Source organism: Anser anser (assembly GCF_964211835.1).
Source record: "Anser anser genome assembly, chromosome: 19".
In the NCBI taxonomy this organism is placed as follows: domain Eukaryota; kingdom Metazoa; phylum Chordata; class Aves; order Anseriformes; family Anatidae; genus Anser; species Anser anser.
This window is the reverse complement of record NC_139740.1, coordinates 2,339,355-2,358,165: the sequence shown is the minus strand read 5'-3', so window position 1 is coordinate 2,358,165 and position 18,811 is coordinate 2,339,355. Positions and strand designations below refer to the sequence as shown.

The 18,811-nt window shown below is 44.2% G+C and overlaps 1 protein-coding gene and 1 long non-coding RNA gene across 2 annotated transcripts; one reads left to right on the top strand and one right to left on the bottom strand.

Annotated features, from left to right (window-relative positions):
• Positions 1 to 2,553: 2,553 nt before the first annotated feature.
• LOC310883835 (small nuclear ribonucleoprotein E-like) lies at positions 2,554 to 3,990 on the bottom strand (the record flags this gene model as incomplete). Its single annotated transcript, XM_083804783.1, has 4 exons — positions 2,554 to 2,749; positions 3,372 to 3,450; positions 3,658 to 3,780; positions 3,979 to 3,990. 4 exons carry the CDS (start codon positions 3,988 to 3,990, stop codon positions 2,694 to 2,696), a joined length of 270 nt encoding a protein of 89 aa, XP_083660909.1. The 3' UTR covers positions 2,554 to 2,693.
• A 2,311-nt stretch (positions 3,991 to 6,301) lies between these two features.
• On the top strand, positions 6,302 to 10,458 carry LOC310884044. Its single transcript, XR_014574002.1, has 5 exons — positions 6,302 to 6,557; positions 7,251 to 7,443; positions 8,120 to 8,599; positions 9,295 to 9,356; positions 10,133 to 10,458. It is a non-coding gene; the product is annotated as an uncharacterized lncRNA (long non-coding RNA).
• The last annotated feature ends 8,353 nt before the right edge of the window (positions 10,459 to 18,811 follow it).

Below are 18,811 nucleotides of genomic sequence, written 5' to 3'. Positions count from 1 at the left end.
TTTCTTTTTCCTTTTTTTTTTTTTTTTTTTAAATCTCTGAAATCAACACTGCAGCAAATAACTACGGGAGTAATGATGATTCCTCATCCTCACTGTAACGTTGTAGTTAATCTCATAAAGAACCGATTTCCCCAGGCAGTGGCCATTTGAGATGGGGAGAGGCAGTAAGAGGAAGTTTTCCTTAGACTAGCTCTTCCCCCAGAACACCTCGCCATCCAGCAACAAATTCAATTCACCTGCTCCGCCTGATCAGAAAAACACGCGTCCGACTCCAGCACACACCACAGCGGTGGTTCTGACGTGGTTTGAGAATCACCTATCTGCAGAATATCTCGGGTTTGTACACTCAAATAACGCAGCCTTTTCGAAATAAGGCCAAGAGCTCACACTCCGAGTGCAGCCTAAGAGCACCAGAGCGCCAGTAGGCTAAACATTCCGATCCTGGCAACAGGACTGACCCGGGCAACAGTAAGCATCCCTTCTGCACTTTCATCATGAACATCAGCATAAGGAAACAGAGACCTCCTCGATCCAAGTTTTAAGAAGCAAACACCAAGGTCACCCAAGCAGGTTGTTTTCAGCAAACTAACGGAGAAATTAAGGTGACAGCTGGGTGCATCCAGAGTTAGTCAGATCCTGAAGGCAGTTCCTTTGGGAAATGGAGGAGCAGCGCGCCAGATGACGGCTACCTTACAGCGCACCCCTCAGAGGCACTGCTACGAAAGGAAGGCAGAAGGTTGGAACTCAAAATAACTCGCAAGGCACCCGTTAAGGGGGAAGCTTTAATCTCCTCAGCAGAACCTCCCCCCTGAAGGCAGCCCAGGGACTCTTTGCTTCCCTTGGGAGACGGCAGGGACGGGGCAGGGCGGTGGGACGGAGGGACAGAGGGCCAGATGGACGGCCAGACGGCCGGATGGATGGACAGACGGCCAGACGGACGGCCAGACGGCCCAAAAGGCCTGAGGAAGGGTTGAGGAGCGGGAGGGAAGGGCAGGGCGAGGGGAAGGGCAGCCCTGGGCCTGACAGGGCACCTTGGGCCTAAATCCGGGCAGCAGCTCCCTGTCTCACAGGGCCCAGGGGGGGTTGCCTGTAACAGGAGATGCGGGCAGGTAAATTTTACAAGCACTGCATCACAAATACCCTGCAACACCTGAACTACTCACTGGGACAGCCTCCTTCCTCACCTCCTGAAAGCTCCAGCTGGCAAACCAAGGACAAAATGACAGGCAGATGTGGAGGACCTCGTAAGATACTATTTTGTTCCCTGCGTGCCCACTGCTGGTGACACGTAATGCCTCCTGTTCCCAAATGACATCGCACATTACATCATCTTTACTACATGCTGAAAGGAACTCAGCAACTTGAACACAACTTAGAATTACCGATCCTGGCAGCAGGCTGTACAGCTGAAGCTGCTTTAGCCAATCAAGTGTGTCATGCTGCCCCTCAAAGGGTTCTTACTGGGAATGTCTGCTGTGACACTCCTGACATATTACTTCTCGGAATGGCAGAACTGCGCTGGGTAGGCCCCACAGCAAGACTCGTATTTCTGTCCTTCCCTTTCAGGAAAGGATCTCCCACCTTGAATTTATTAATTTTCATGATGGTGATACACAAATTGAAGTTTTGAAAAACTGAATGCTGATTAACAGATTTCTAGCACAGCCTGTGCATCAAAATTCATTTCTCTCCATTCAGGTAATCTTAGTTTCTGAGTTACAGTTACAGTCAATTTTTTCTTTTTTTATTTTATTTTTTTTTTGTGATCAGAAAAACGAGGGGACTGGTTGTCCCAAGTCAGCTGGGGAACTTATCTTTGGTCGATGCATCAAGCAACTCAGCTCTCTTGGGGAAACTTAAATAGAACAGACAGATCTCCAAACGGATAAAAAAAATAAATCAAATGATAAAAACCCAGCCGATACATCTGATACCCCAGCTTATTGAACAGCAAAAGGGTTTAATCTACAGGCTCTGTCCAAAGGAGCAAGAAGTGACAGATTTAATCCAAACCAGTTGCCCGCTCTCACTCTCTGATCTGGAGATGTTATTTGACAAGCATGCATATCAGTAACACTTGTAAACGCTGGGTTACTGCACCACAGCCCCAAATCCCTCACGGGCCCACTAAGATACTTTTACTGATTGATCCACAATAAACACTCCCAAAAAGATTCTCAAGAAGTTAAACCCTGTTTAGAAAGAATCTGAGGAACCTGTCACTGCAGCAACAAAGGCTGCAATTGTATGCAAAATCTCCAACACCCTCCTTAGCACCCTGCTAGCTCAAGGACTGTGTGGGGCTTCCGTGCCCTGAACGAGTCCACCCTGGCCACATAACGCAGATGTAATGGTCAAGAAGCACATAGCGTTATCGAAACTTATCAGATCCACAGAAAAAAGAAAAGCCCACACTTCTGTATTTCTCCTCCTTCTCCATTCACAGAAGGAAGAGACTGAAAACAAGCAGATTTGTCTTTTACATTTACAGTTAATGTGAAAAATGTTTATTTGTGAAATACATCACGTATTGTTTCAAGCTACAAAAAACCCGCTCCCACAAAGGAAGGGCTTTTGACCTCAGCATGCAACCCCAGTTACAAATAACTTCCTATCTACCAGCGGGCCGCATTCCCCTGGCACTCGGTCACTCCGCAGCACGGCAGCCACCTTTGTTCTAAGGATGGCAAATTCTAGTTAGAAACGCTCTGTAGAAGAGTGATGTTGTCCCCTTTTAACATGATCCGGCCTGCAGTACAGAGAAGGGAAAGAGGGGATTAGAGAGAGCCCAGAATCTGAGAATAATCTCGTGTTTTCAGAAAGTATTTCGTGTGGTTGAGCAGGGTTTTGCCCACCACGCAGAGTCCTGTTCCTGCCAGCTGCCCCACACTCACAAGTCCCACGTCAGCCACCGTCCCCGTTCCAGCAGCACGCTCTCCCTGCTGAAAACCCCAGCACTGGGCGCACATCGTTGCTTCTGTCCACCTGCAGGTGGTAAATACACACTGCCGCTACCGTGGCTCCCTGCTTTGACTCAGAGATCACAGCAAGTGTGAGAATCGCCCAGGGCCACCGGCTTTAGATGCAGCTGAAAGGAGCTGTGACCAGACTCCTCCAGCCAGTGCAGACCGTCTGGTATTACACGTTTCAAAGACGAGAACTGGTCTCAGGCAGGGACAGATTCTCCTTCATTCAGCAAAATCAGCAGCTCAAAAATCATCAGGGACAGAGATGTAGCCAGTAATTGCTCACTGAACTTCAACATCAAGGCTCGTCACATGTTTGGTACCTCTCAGTGCTGCTACCTAGAAGGCTCACCCGGGCAGGTTTCAGACCGCGCGTCACTCGGGTTGCACAGACACACGACACACCCAGCTGTTTCCTTGATTTTGTCTTGGAGTGAATCTCCTCTGCGTCGTCCAGCACCAAATTCATGTACTCGTCAAAGCCCTAGAAATCAGCAACAATGGCAATTAGTTCAGCAACAACACAAACCATCATCAGCTTTGCTGACCCAGGCTGGACAATGAAGACTAATTGTTAGAGAAGTACGATTTTTTTTTTCCCTTGTGCTAGTTTTTCTTGACAAGAAAAAATAGGATTGTGAATGAAAGAAAACAAACTAACGACATAACGCGGGGTCGTGCTGATACTCACGATGATGCAGCCTTCTATCCGCATGTTCACTTGCTCGTAAAGCCACACCTGGATCCTCGACCTCTGCAGAATGAAGGAGGAGAGTAAATTGGAACACAAACACCGCGAGCAGTTTTGTTCTCCCTCGTGTGATCAGAAATACCCGGTAACCATAGCCGCTAGAGCTCTCAAACACTCCAAGGAGCAACTCTCAGGGGCAGTTTCAATTAACAGTCTGACATTTTAGAGTGTTATATGATTGGGTGAATACTACACGTTTGCTGAAGAACACATTTCCAGTCACGAGGGAACACTCCTGCACGCCCGGCTGCACGATCCCACTCCCGTTAACATGAGGGGGAAATGCCGGGCTGCGCAGCAGCTCCTTGTACCCACCAGCACGCCGCACAGCTCTCCATTCCCCACAAACCTGCCCCGAGCAACGGGTGGGAGCCGAAAACTCAGCGAGGGGGATCCCCGGACCCTCCCCGCTCCCCCCACCCCGCCCCAAATCCCCATCCCCACCTGTGATTCGACTAGATCTTGCTGAGAAACAAGGAAAACGGAAAGGCTCCGTGGGTAAGAACTTTTTATGAGTCGTTATTTAGGTGCTGCCTTCTATATATGACTGCATTAAAGAATATTTTTGACATATGAGAGGAAAATGCATTGCAGTGGAGATCTGTGTTGACTGCAGAAATGGCAAAAAAACCATTTAGCAGCTGAAAGGCAAGTTTATGAAAATATGCTTGAGAAATAGAAGCTTGTGGTTGACTGTTCTCAAATCTTCCTGCAAAGAAATGTTCTTAAAATATTCCTTGTTTTCTCTGTCTGAGGCTGATGTAAGCACCCTTCCAGTGAAGCGCAGCCTTGCTGAAAGGCTGGGGAAGAAGGTGGAGGTTTCGGGAAATGCTGACAAAGCACCGAAGAGAGGTACAGCTACTAAACAGGCATCTGGATTTGATTCACGGGTTTTGTATTTAGGCTTTCTGTTTTCCCTTTTCCTGTGATGTTTCTTTTTGCATGTTGGCTGAGGTCTTAACCACTGGGGTTCAAAGTTACCTTTCCTGTCTTGTTTTCAAATGTGAACACAAAGTTAACGTTTATGCAGCCTCCCTAATTTGGTCTTTTTCTGTTTTGCAGTTCAAGTTCCCAAGTCTGTGAAGGAGAGCCTAGGATTACCTTTTCAACAGACTAGTACTGCGAAAGGTAACAACTGGCTATTAAATATATTTTCTCCTTCTTCCTTTCCGTGAACTCAGACCGTTTTCATACAGCCCTAAAAATTAATCGAAATGAAAACAAAGAACTGATTCCTCTTGCTTGAGTGCTGAAGCTCTTCTGACAGCCACTACCAGAAATCTGGCTCTAGGTGTGTGTTTATTTTCCGCTTGTGCCTTGTCAAGGTTTTAAGCTGCTTCTGTGAACCATCATATACAATTAGAATAGAACCACTGCCAGGAACAGGAGTTTGAAATGCAGTCTGAAAAAGTAATCAAGTAAAGTAGCATTTCTGTGTAGCAACTCTCTCTGGATAGGGCTGGTCTTCAAAAGACAACAAGTGGCTCAGAGGAGGAGGAGAATGTTAGGATATTGTCCTAAGATGCGTTATTGGGAACGCTCAGGATTAGTTTTCCTTAGTACTGTGACAAATTTTGGAGACTTAAAATATTGTTGGACTCTCTTTAAATGTTGGTGTTTCTCATTTCTTGATGATGACAGGGAAGGCTGCTAAGCCAAAGGGAGAGATCCATGTGAAAACACTGGAGGAAATCCGTCGTGAGAGAGCTCTTCGGAGACGAGAAACTCAAGCCAAAGCCCAGGCTGAATGGCATGGTAAAACCGAAGATCCCAGCGCCGGGGCAAGACCCACTCCTGCAGGTCGCATCAAAACTTTCTCTGAAGCCTTGGCTGAAAAAAAGAATAATCGCTTGGTAGAAGAGAAGAAAAAAGCAGGAGAATTCCATCCCAAGATAAAAATTCAGGGTGAGCCCAAGAAGCAGAGTGTGCTCACTCTGTCCGGGCCCAGCAAAGTGCAGTCGAAGGAGCCGTCAGGTAAAGTCAAGCCAGAAGGAGAAGTGCGTGTTAAAACCTTGGAAGAAATAAAGCGCGAGAAAGCTCTGCGGATGCAGCAGAGTGGAGGAAATGTGCCAGCTCCCCCAGCACAACCCGGACCTGCCCCAGCAGGGCAGAAATCGTTATGGAACACAAAGCTATCAGGTAATAAGATGCTTTAATACCTGCCCCGGTGAGGTGTTTCCCATATTGAGCAAGTTCTGTTTGCTCAGGATCTGCTTTGCTTTTTCCTTCAATGCAGAGAATAAAAGAGTTTAAGGCTACAAAGTTCAAAGGCAAGGAAGGGCCGGAATATGCAACCATGTCTGTTTTCATTAATTACGTGATGGTATTCTGTATTTCCCGCTAGGAATTTAACTCACTGAGGGGCTTTTCAATCTAATTTTAGTGTTCTGTTTTTTTCTGCCATCTGTTCATGGTATGGAGTCCTCCCTGTGTTGAGTTCAAGTTCACCTTCCTCTTTGGCATGTGTTGCTTAACTTGACACGTGTATGTGTTTGTAAAGCGTGCATCAACATCCTAATGTGGGGGGCCAGTTTCTGTCAAAAATGACAGAGGATCAAAGGCCTCGTTGTTAAGATTATATCAACTTTGTAAAATGAGATTGTGTGAGGGAGATAAGGAGGGCTTAAAGGCTGCATGGATTGCACATTATAGCCTTTCTCTCTGTCTCATGGGACACAAGGAAATAAACACACGAAGAAAAGAAGTACTCAGCTTTCTTTATTTCTGCCGTTGACAAAACTTTTTGGGGGGCTTGTTTTAAAGCACCTGAAAAAGAAGAAAAGAAGACAGTGGAATTGAACTGGCTTTCTCCTAAACTTTACTCTGTACCTGATGTACAGGTGAGTCCTTTTTGAAGACACGCATACATTCATATAATTTCTGATAAATTCTGACAAGTTTTGTTACTCACCGTGTGCCACCCTCTTGAGTGTGTTCTTACCTTTCAGCGTCTGGTAGGAGCTGCAGTGCAGTCTAAATCATATCGCCAATAGCATTTCCAGACAACATTGTAATCCTCAAACTTTGAATCAGTCTATTTATGCCACGACGAATAAGAAAACCCATTAGCACCAGTTGAAATCTACACAGTTAATGTGGAGGGAATTTTTTGTTCTTACCGACTTAATCTGTCAGACATGAAGGATATTGTAAAAATCCTGAGGGAAGTGATTTAATAGAGAAGGCCAGAGTTTTGTGTTCAAGGAAATCAATCTGTCAGTGGATACTGTATAGGGGAACTTGTATGACTTTCTGCTGCTTAAAAAGTATGTAATAGATGTACAGCAAAACACCCTAGCTGTTTAAAGCAGCTTGCCATATTGGAAATTGCAGATACGTGAAACTGTTTCCATAGTAAAGGATGGGTCTTGTTACAGGCAAAATTTTATGGAAAAAAATGACAGTAACCTGAACGACATTAATATGCTGTTCCACATCGAGACCATTTTGGAGGGATCGCTGATCAGATTTTCTTAATGAAATCTCCACAGATTTTTTTGTCCTATTCATGCACTACTTTTCTTTCCTTCTAGCCCACTCAGCAGAGTGCAACTCGTACTAAATTTCAAGTGAAAAGCATCGATGAGAGACTGTGGGAGAAGTGGCAACTGAGAGAACAAGAGAAGCTTCGGAAGGAGGCAGCTGCCATCCCATCTACTGCTGGCTTCTTTGCTACTGTACCACTAGGGAAAGAGGCAGCTCAATTTCAGGAACAGGAAGCTAAAAGTAAGTGTTGAAGGTTAGAGTTACTTAGGTTGTCTTCTGAAATACAGGCAGAAGATGACAATTCCCATGTTGTAACTCTGGCTGGGTGCCTTTCACCACTTAATGCTACAAAGCGAAGTGTGTATTTTCTTTTTCTTAGTTCATTTCTTCTCCTGCCAGCCAGATGTTAGGTCAGGAATGGGAGACTAGAATATGATTCTACAAATTTGGACTTTGTAGAACAACTTAATAAATTTGGTGGGACATCATTGCAGGGGAGAGGAAGCTGGTACAACAATTGCATAGACTCTCTTGTCTTACTATAATTGCTGCTTTTTCCTTTCCTAGAGGGAGCAAGACTTTAAATACAAAAGCTGTCAATATTTATGAATCTTACTAGACTTCATACAATGTCTTAGAGTATTGCTTGCACTTAGGATCGCTCTGTGTCTGAGTTTCCCTTGTCCTGGATTATGATTTACTGTAGCTATTCAGTTTCTTTGTTCCTTTGTATGGATTGTTGGTAGACAGAGTTTACTATGTGGAAAATATTGCTGAGAATCCAGGCAATGGCAGTGTAATTCTGCTGGCCAAATACAGTTAACTATGTAGAAGGGCTGTGGAAATGAGTAAGAGAACGTGGATTTTTCATGAGGCAGAGCAAGACTGTATCAGTTCTCTCTTCCTTTTACTCTAGCCAACTTTAACGTGTTTGCGAAGCCTTGGGATGAGAAAGTCGCTTCCCCCAAGAAGAAGGCACTAAAACGTAAGGCACCTGGGAGTTTTCCCTCTGCTGTAGCAGCTGTGAAACCACGGACTGCCTTTGATGCTGTCCTGGTTCCAGTTAGGACAGAGTTAATTTTTCCTCATAGTAGCTGGTAGGGTGCTATGTTTTGGATTAGGATGAGAAGAGCGCTGATAACATGCTGATGTTTTAATTGTTGCAGAGCAGTGTTTACACCAGGCCAAGGACTTTTCGGCTTCTCGCTCTGTCCTGCCAGCGAGCAGGCTGGGGGTGCAGCAGGAGCTGGGAGGGGACAGACCCAGGACAGCTGACCCAAACTGGCCAAAGGGGTATTCCATACCATCTGACGTCATGCTAAACAATATATAGGGGTGGCTGGCCGGGGTGGGGGGCCGGCTGCTCGGGGATAGGCTGGGCATCGGTCAGCGGGTGGTGAGCAATTGCATTGTGCATCACTTGTTTTCTTATACATTATTATTATTAATACTATTATCATTATCACTATTATTATTATTATTGTTATTATTATATTCCTGTCTTAATAAACTGTCTTTATCTCAACTCACCGGCTTCACTTTCCCGTTTATCTCCCCCATCCCAGAGAGGGAGGGGGGAGGGTGAGCGAACGGCTGTGTGGTGTTTAGCTGCCAGCCGGGTTAAACCACAACAGATGCTGACACAATGGGACCTTCAGCCAAAAAAGCAGCTATGGTAAGGACAGGGGCTAATGCAGAAATGGATCCCTTGTAAAATTTATACCCTCCTCTAGGAGAAAAGATGGAAAACTCAAATGTTCTATAGGCCTTCTGTTTCCTTTTAAATCCAGTAGCTGCCTACAGAATTCTTGTAGTACCCTTCCATATTTATTAGATTAATGGCACTATTTACTTAGTCCTCTGTGATTCTGTGATTTCTCTGGTGTGAAGGATTTTGTCCATTAACGCAGTGTTCTTAAAAGATACAAGGTCATTAGTAACCTCCAAGTGAATATTAACTTTCTTCAGGAGCACCTTGGTTTTGTATTTTGGCTAAGGCTCCGCAATGCCAGAGGAGAAGCAGCATGGAGGAAGAAGCTATTAAGGAATCTTCTACCCATGTATCATAAATACTGTTTTGCTGCTTTCTAGGCTGTTCCAGCCATGCTGGAGCATGTCCCAGCCACCAGACTTGAAGAAAATCCCCAAAACAGGTGATGACCACAACTTGTTCTTTTTCTTAATTGGTGTATATACCCAGTGAAACATAAATTCTGTCACATGTGGGGAAAAATGAGGGTTCTGAGATAATTAAAGCCCAAATCCATCAGAGGAACAAGTCACGTGAAATCACTTTCTAGCAGCTAGCAGGAGTGCTTAATTAGACTTACTTTCTTTAAATGCTGCAAGTCAGTACAGCTTTCCAGTGACTTCTTGGTCTGTCTGAATACCTAAATGAGGATGAGGTGAAGTTCTTCTACTTCTTTGTGAGGTGATAAATGATGAGTAGTGTCCTCTGTCTTTTGGTCCTCAAGAATGCCACCTGAACAAACATACAAGGTGACAAGACTGCAGGGAGAGCAGAGGGAAGTGATGGATGCAGATCAGCTTCCTGTAGTGGGGAGCAAACTCTGCTGAGTGTGCCATGGGAAAAATGACTAACTTAGTAAACAGATATTTGCAGATGGAGACTTCTTAACATTTTTACAGGAAAATTAATAAAGGTGACAAAGTGCCTCTTGCTACAAAAATTGAACCATCTTTGCTAGACTCCAGGTGCTCTGGCTTCACAGATAAACCCCCAAACTGAAAAATGCACCTGCTAATATATTGGGCTCTAAATGTAGCCCTGGGTTAATTGAATAACAATCCCTGGGTAAGATTGAAGTGCAGGAGGGGTTGGCTACGGTTTTAAGAGCCGGTATGCAGAAAAGGGATCTCCCGTTAAGAAATGGCATATACTGATTGTTCTCTTCCTTGCTCTCCTAAGACCTGAAGCACATCTTGGAAGCCAGGCAGAATCTGTGGAGCCGATGGAGTTCTCAAGCTCGACTTCAGCTTCTTCGCAGCTAGAAGAAGCAAGGACATGCTGGCTGAGTTCCACAGGCAACGTGCCCTTATCTGTAGACGAGGATTTTGAGATGCTACTTTGGGAAATCTCAGACGGCATACTGGAAGCCGAACTCGACTTGGACCCAGGGAAGGATGAGGATGACCTCCTCCTTGAACTTTCCAAGATGATTGACGATTGAACTGCATAGTCCTATGGTATATTTAAAAATAAATAAATAAATTAAAACTCTTCTTCTTGTTGGATACCCTGAGGTGATCCTTTTTCTAACTGAGGCTTTGCAATGAGACTTAAAGCACAGTTTGAACTGGTAGAAATTGGCAAGATCTGCACTCAGTTGTCCTAAGTTTCCCTGCTGGTCAGAGTTAAGGTCTTGTGCATGGTTCCGTAACTATAGGTGGCTACCTTTGATATCAAGAGGACAAAGCACTTGTTTCTTTTGGCACAGAAAGATGTCCATTGGCACGCTGTGGTGGCTGTGAATTGATGTACTGGTTGAGCGATGCTCTGAAGGCTTAAACGTAAAGCTTCTTCCTTCCTCCCCCCTTGGCACAACTCGATGTTGGGCATATTGTGAAGCTTTGGTGTTCTGATTTCTCAGACAGTTGATACCCAAATCCCCGAGTTACTATGTCAACTCTTGACTTTTATTTCTGTATGCCATTGTTTTGACTGTAATCTTTTCAGATGGTGAAGCTGTAGGGGCGGGAGGGAGCAGAATAATTATTCTAGTGTTGTGGACCAAACAGCAAAAAAAGCAGCAGCTCTGCGATACAGCTACGCTACCCCCACTCCCTTCTCTTGTGCTGTACCAAAGTTCCCCCAAGCTTTGGTTGGTGCTTTTTGCTGGTGACAGTAGGACTCCGGAGCAAGTAGTTGGGACTCTTCTGCAGTAACTGGGTCAATTAAGGATTGGTTTAAGTGCCTCTTGGTTTTTAAAATTGCTCCCCTGAGCTGCTGGCTCTGCTGCCTGCTACAGCAAATGTTCGGGTGCCATCAGCGTCGCACTTGGGCGTGGGCACTGACCCTGCGGAAGATAGCTGAGACTCGTGTGTATTGTGTACCCTGCCACCAGTGATCGTTTTCCCCTAGCAGATCTATTTTGAATTATTTTCTTAAATTTTAGAGGAACTTCAGGCTCTTTGTGCTATGATTTGTGAAGCTGTAGGGGCCCTCAGGCATTTGCTGCTGGCAGAGGAAAACCGCTTGTCAAATTTGTTGTAAATACTTTCTGTTTGGACAACAACGCCTGTGTGTGTGTGTGTGTGCTTTGACGACCCCCTGCGATGCCCCAGCTCCGCAAGGGAAGCTTTGAAGCGGCTCTGGGAAAACCTCTGCGGAAGAAACTGCTGCTGGTGACTTGCGGAAAACGGACTCCACAATCAGTGAGACTGTAAAGTTGGTATGTTTATTCAGCGCTGGGCAGCACAGGGGGTAGTCCCGCCAAAGTCGTGCGTGCCTGACGCGGCAACTTGCCTTGGTTATATGCAGTAAAGAGTTACATATGCATGAAGTTTCACAATCTGCCTATACATATTCATAACCTGTCCCCGCTTCGTATTAAAATTAGTTCCAATGAGTCATTTCCATAAACTCCTCCCATCTGCGCTTGCGCAGTGTATTCTGGTGGTGGTCGTCGGGGGTCGTGGGCATGAAGATTGATGACTCTTCCTCGTCACCACTAGTTGACCTCTTGTCTTTGCACAGACTCAGTTGCTCCTTGGCTCTTGTCCATCTGCAGGACCAGTTTCTCCCAGTTTCTTAAGATAGGCTCACTCTCTTATTAGGAGACTGACCTTGGTAAGGGGCCCAAGGCTTCTTGCTTTAGTTAATTGGCACAATGTGCCATAGTTAGCAAAGACACTAAGTAGCATCCTAGTTTAATGCCATCAGCGCTCTATCTCTACTTGATAAGATTCTCCTAACTCCCTCTCTCAGTCCCCCCTTTTCTAAAAAGTTAGTAAATTCTTTTACTATTTCTAGGTTCAATATAGTGTTTCTCTATCTGTCACTCTTTCAAAATATCTGTTAGACTCCAATTTACATCTGAGTTGGTTTTTTCCACTCGCTGTAGGAGTTTCCTGTACTCTTAAAACACCATAAGGTACATTGGATCACTACACAAAGAACCATGAACAAAACCAGGACCACGATTATTGTGATAACTGTTTCAGCCAGGTTAGGTTTGGCAACCAGGAAGTTAATTTTTCTACCAAGTCTATAGATCCCCAGGATGTATCATCCTGAGCTACTGCATGCAAAATTTTATTCTTTTCCCAAATCTTCTCCAGGTCAGTCTCAACCTGTTTTTGTTGACATATACACAGCAAGTTTGGTTTATGACTGTACACAGTCCTCCCTCCTTGGCTAAAAGTATATCTAATCCCATCCTATTCTGAAGCACTACTTTGTGTAGGGAGGAAATTTCTTCCTGTAATGCCGAAAGAGCATCAGCTGTGGCTGAGATATTTATGACAGCTTTTTCTAATTCACTTATTCCCAGAGATGGAATCAACCACCTTACGAAACTATGGAATCTCGTGGGTCTCATCACGAAGGGGTTATTTGAATATACCCCCTCGAGGGCTAAGATAGCCCCCAATACAATGACCCTTCCAATTTAAGGGTAAGCTTTTTCTAGCAAGATCATCTACACATAGCCAATAGAATCCTTTTTGTAGCTTGCAGATTTGCGTGAGAAAATTGAGGCCGTGAGATCCTGAGTTCGTTGACACCTACACCATAATCTCTAATTTTAGTTAGCCTACATATTCTGCCATACTACAGTTGTCAGGTTCCTGGGCTAAATAACTAAGTGGACCTGTACCTACGCATGAGGTTTTATTGTTTAAGCATCTGGTGTATATGTTAACATTTTCGTGTGGGAGTAGTTCAAATCTCTCCCCTAGATGTTCACGATCATCCTTGCCAAATGAACATGTTCCATTTCTTGGGTGCGCAAAGGTCAATGTCCAATTCATACTGGGTATGCCCCATACGGGGAATTCTAGGTTGCCTCTAGGCAGCACTGTGCACACCCAACAGTCAGAGAGGTTGAAACTATCACTCACTGCCTGGGTGAGTTTCACATAAGTATTGTGCACCCACTGTTCAGTTCCCTTGACCAATGATACCATTAAGACTGTGAGAAATGTAACCTTCCAGGTTGCACCTGAGTAACCTTCCATGGGGTCTCGGGTGCCTTTTTCACACTGTTGTGATAGATCCAGGCATTCTGCTCCTTGATTCTCATCGCTGTGACCTGGGACAGTCCTTCCCACTGTGGTTTCAAGGTCTTCTCTGCAAGAGACTTTACATACACATAATCTCCAGGTTGTAGATTGTGCACTGGTCCATCTAACCCTCTACCCCGAGTCCCACTCACATGCTGTCCAATTTCATCGAGCTGTTTACCTAAGGCCACCATATAGGAGGTCATAATTTCATCCCCAGCTTGCATGGATATCCCTCTTTGTATTCCATAGGGTCGTCCATATAAGATTTCATAGGGGCTTAACCCTTCCTTTGCCCTTGGTATACGCAAAAGTGCTAAAGGAAGAGACTGAGGCCAGACCAAATTTGCATCTTGTCCCAGTTTCACAATGTGCTGTTTGATTAAGTGGTTCATTTTTTCTACTTGGCCACTCGACTGAGGGTGATATGAAGTTGCCAGCTCCCCAGCATGCTTTATTATATTCTACAATTACCATTCAATTTAATATGGTATCATAATTCTCCCGTCATTTATTGATGTTAAACCTGCAGGTAACATTTTCCATTTACATCTTAGAATATTCTACTTCATTTTCTAAAGCTTTTGTTAATGTCTGATTTTCTGTTCTTGGTACTAGTGCCAAAATTTGACTCTCAGGGGCCCGTTCTGCCACCTCTTTGGCTCCTGCATCAGCCAATCTATTTCCCTCTTCAATATCAGTATCCCCTAGTTGATGTCCTTTAATGTCAACTTTAGTAGGCAGGTATACTGCTTGGAGTAATTTCAGTATCTCTCCTGCATGTTTAATTGAGGAAGATAAAAGTCCTCTCTCTCCTTCCAAATTGCCCTGTGTGCATGCACCACACCAAAGGCATATTTCAAATCTGTCCAAATGTTTGCCAGCTCAAAAGCTCTTATCAAGGCGATGATATCCACCTTTTGGGCTGATGTTTGTTACCGCGTATCCTGTGAGGCAAAGTCCCTGGCGGACGAAGCTGCTGCCATCTATATACCAATCCTCCGCATCTTCTAGGGGTGTATCCTTTAGGTCTGGTCAGCTGGAGTATACGGTGTCCATGGTCTTGATGCAATCATGAATGGGTAATCTGGAAACTCTGTTACTAAGGAAGGAGGCTGGGTTCACAGTATTAGTGCCGAAAAAAATTAGTAACATAATAGTCCGTTATACACATTCCTTTTCTTCTTCGTATTGCAACAGTGTCCCCTTTTCCCAAAGGGGACTTTCAAGCTTCAAGATCACAGGCTAGTTATTTCCCGAATATGGTGGGGCTATTCTTGAACCCCTGTGGTAACACTGTCCAAGTAAGCTGTTTTCCATCCTCTATTAGGATTTTTCCCATTCAAAGGCAAAGAGTTTCTGGCTTTCAGTTGCCACGGGCAGGCAGAAAAAGGCACCCTTTAAATCTAGTACCATGAACCAAACTTGACTGTTTTTCTCAGTATGTAATTCCAACCATTTTTCCCAATTTTAATTTCAAGCATTGCAAAAAAAAAAAAAAAAAAAAAAAGCCTTTTCCTGTTGGCCAGTTGCTCCTATTACATTTACAGACTAATTAACACAGCTCCTGTAACCAACAAAAATTCAAGCCTCTGTCTTCGTTTCCTAGCTTTATTTCAACTGGTGGACCTGCTAGGGTAGATGCCCCAGGTCCCTGTCATTTCTGACTGTTGTAAGTTTATCCTGCAGCCTAAGACAATTTCTTTCTGATATCAGGGGCCGATTGCCCTAGGAAGAGGCTAGCCAATTGCCTCTGTTTGTTTTCTGAAGCCAGGTCCAAATTTTTGTCTGTTTGTTTTAGTTTTTTTTCTCCTCATTGCATTTCAAAGTTGGTCCAAAAATTCAAAAATTCCATAGGGGTTTCTTTTGGACCTTGTTGGGACAGATTCTCAATTCCCGATTTAACCAGATTTTGGTCTTTCTGGGGTGATTAGGGTCTCAGTGGCGGGGTCGGTTAGGGGATTGCAATCGTTGACAGTTCCCTGAGCGGTCCCATTGGTAATCTGAGCTCACACATGAACTCAGGTTGTTTTAAGAGTTAGCTGCTTTTCTGTTTCCATGACAACTCTCTCAGACCCATCATGGTCCCTCTGCCCCAGAGGGCTCACACCTGTGATTTAGAGATCTCAGCCTCAGGTTGAGGCAGAACTATTAGCATTCCTACATCCTCTTTCCCTGCTCATTCAGCTTCAAACAGTTCTGTTAAATACTACATGCCACACAACCTTTAACACCTTCAACAACCCTTTTAACACTTCCTTTATCTTTCTCCAGCCTGTACTTTTCTAATGCCAACACCAAAGGCTCAGTCAGGGGCCAACTTAATTCCATACCCTTTTCCCTCCAAGATGCTGAAACAAAGTATCAGTATACAACATTTCATCCTATTTTCCTTCTCTCCTCAAAAACAACATTAATTGCAAGACACTGTTATAGTCGATTGATCCATAAAGTGGCCATTTAGTTTATATAGTGGCCACCATTGATTGCAATACTTAGTGGAAGTCCTCTTGCTTTCTGTGCCCCCATTTCTAACAATATCCTTCCAATGTGCCAATATGCACCCAAGGAGGCTTTTGTTTGGATGTCTTTGTTTTGCATATTACCCATTTCCTTGATTTCCCATTCCTATTTATTTATTTCTATTAGTTACTGTCCCTTGTTTCAATTTCCAAACAAACCTTTTTATTGCAGGTTTTTACTATCTTTTCCTAATCTTCCCAAATGTCCCAATTCTCTGGGATTAAACTCTTCTTTCCACATACAAACTTTACTGTTTCAGATTATTAATGAGCCCCGTTCCAATCATAAATCCGCAGGACTTCGGAAAAACACCTGAAGCACTCAGCCTTCCATCTTCTAGATAAACAATAACACCTTTTCCACAAAATTTACATTTCAACAAGACCGAATTTCAAGCCAAATGCTAATTTTTCTCATGCACTTGGTTAGTAAGCCCACACAAAACAAGGAATCACTCCTGTGTATCCATCAAGATGGGGGTTTAAAAGGTATTGAAGCCTAAATAAATTCGTTCTCCCCCTTCTTACCAAATTCCCAGGGCTCAGGCCCGAACCACCAAAGAAGTGACTCTCCATTCTACCCCTTTGATAACCAGTCAGCCTCACTCCCCCCATACTTGGGAAACTGACCAAACACCACCACGAATATACCAAAACTTTTAAACTGTTATTTAGATAATGCTCCCACCTTCCTCCTTGTCAGACTCAAAACATTTAAGACTGAAATAGGATTACAAAATGCACTGCCGGGCCCCTATATTGGGCACCACCAATCAACACTTGGATAAGACAGCACTTCTTTTCGGTCTGTCATGCATTTCGTTCGTCTCCGGCAGCTCCCCTCGCGGAGAATACGGAACTGCAGATCGGAACGCCGCACTCGCTTCGCAGCAATGCTGCGTCTCACTCACACAGCACAATCACGCAAACACACAGTGAGGCCCCTTGCACTTCTCGCTCATACCACAAGAATATATCACTTAAAACAATAACCAAACTCGTTTGGATCGTCTCCGGCCATGTTCCTTGTGGAGTTGTTAGCGTAGCAACCACATAACCACCAAGTGATTATATGAAGGTGCTTTATTCAGCGCTGGAAGCCGGGGCAGGTGCCCAAATCTGGCTTCAAGTCCCGTTACTTCCCAGCCGTTATTTATACATACAACATTGCGTCAGGTATACATATTCATTACAGGTTGCAACATCAGCCTCGCTTTTCATTCTAATTAGCTCCCCTCCCCTTTGCACATGCGTGGCGCACTCTGGTGGTCGTCCAGGTGGTCGTCCAGATGAAGTAAGGAGTCTTCCTCTCCGCTAAACTCTTTCACCTTTCTCACTCGACGCATGCTCCCTCCGCTCCTTGGTTCTGCTTCAACTCATTTCATCATCTCCAGGCCCTTATCCAAGGTCAGGTTGTACCTGTTCCCTCCCAAGGTTCCCCTTCAACGATTCCTTTAAATGTTCAATGTACTCCCTAGGTTTCCAGTATACATAGATTACTTGATAATGTAAGTACATTTAATAATATTTAATTATACCGTATGATCCATCACCTGAGAAACATTAATAGAACATCCATTCGATTCTCCCCAACACTAACATTTTGAGAAACATTAATAGAACATCCATTCGATTCTCCCCAACACTAACATTTCCCCCCTTTGAAAATACTTCACTCATACCAAGAGCAAGTATTTTCATTACTATTAAAACATAATTATATACATCCTGTTTACCGGTAACATGCATATTCGGGTTCGGTTCAGGAGACTCATAAGGTTTTCCATACATGATTTCATAGGGACTTACTGACATCCCACTTCTTGGCTTTATTCTAATTCTTAGCAAAGCTATCGGTAAGGCCTGTGGCCACTGTATCTTAGCTTCCTGACAGATTTTGCTTAATTGTCCTTTTAAAGTTTGGTTCATCCTCTCTACTTGACCACTAGATTGAGGCCTCCATGGGGTATGTAAGTTCCAGGTAATTCCTAGTAACCTACTAACCTCCTTAACCACATTGGCAATGAAATGTGGTCCCCTGTCTGAAGAAATACCCAATGGTACACCAAATCTAGGGACTATTTCCCGTAGTAACCATTTTACCGTTTCTTTAGCTTGGTTGGTTCGACAGGGAAGGGCCTCTGGCCATCCTGAAAAAGTATCAACCCCTACCAATAGGTATTTATAACCTCTTGCTTTAGGCAGTTCCACGAAATCTATTTGCCAGTAATCTCCAGGCTCCATTCCAGCTCTAGTTCTCCCCATCTCAGCATGTTTCCTTGCTACTGGGTTATTCTTTAAGCAAAGCTCACATTTTGACATTACTGACTTTGCCATTGTTAACATGTGTACCGAGATGACACCTCGTTTCAAATAGGTCACCATTGCTCCTGCACCCCAGTGACATTCATTATGTTTTATTTGTAAGATTTCTCGCATTACTATAGGAGGCACTATAAGTTGTCCTGTCGCAGTCACATACCAGCCGTCAGGATTCTTCTGGGCCTTCATCAAATTTGCAAGTCTCTCATCTTCTGCTGAATACTTTGGGTTTTTAGGTAATTTGAAACAAGAGAGGCCTACCTTCGATGGAATTAGAGCCATTACTTTCCGTACTTCACGCGCGACCTTCCGGGCCGTCAAATCTGCCAATCTGTTACCTTCTGCAATCTCTGACATCCCTCCTTGATGAGCTTTACAATGCATTATGGCCACCTGTTGGGGTTTCTGTACAGCTGTTATTAATTTCAATATTTCTTCCTGATATTTTATATTAGTCCCTTGTGAGGATAGCATTCCCCTTTCTTTCCATAATGCCCCATGTACGTGGACTACCCCGAATG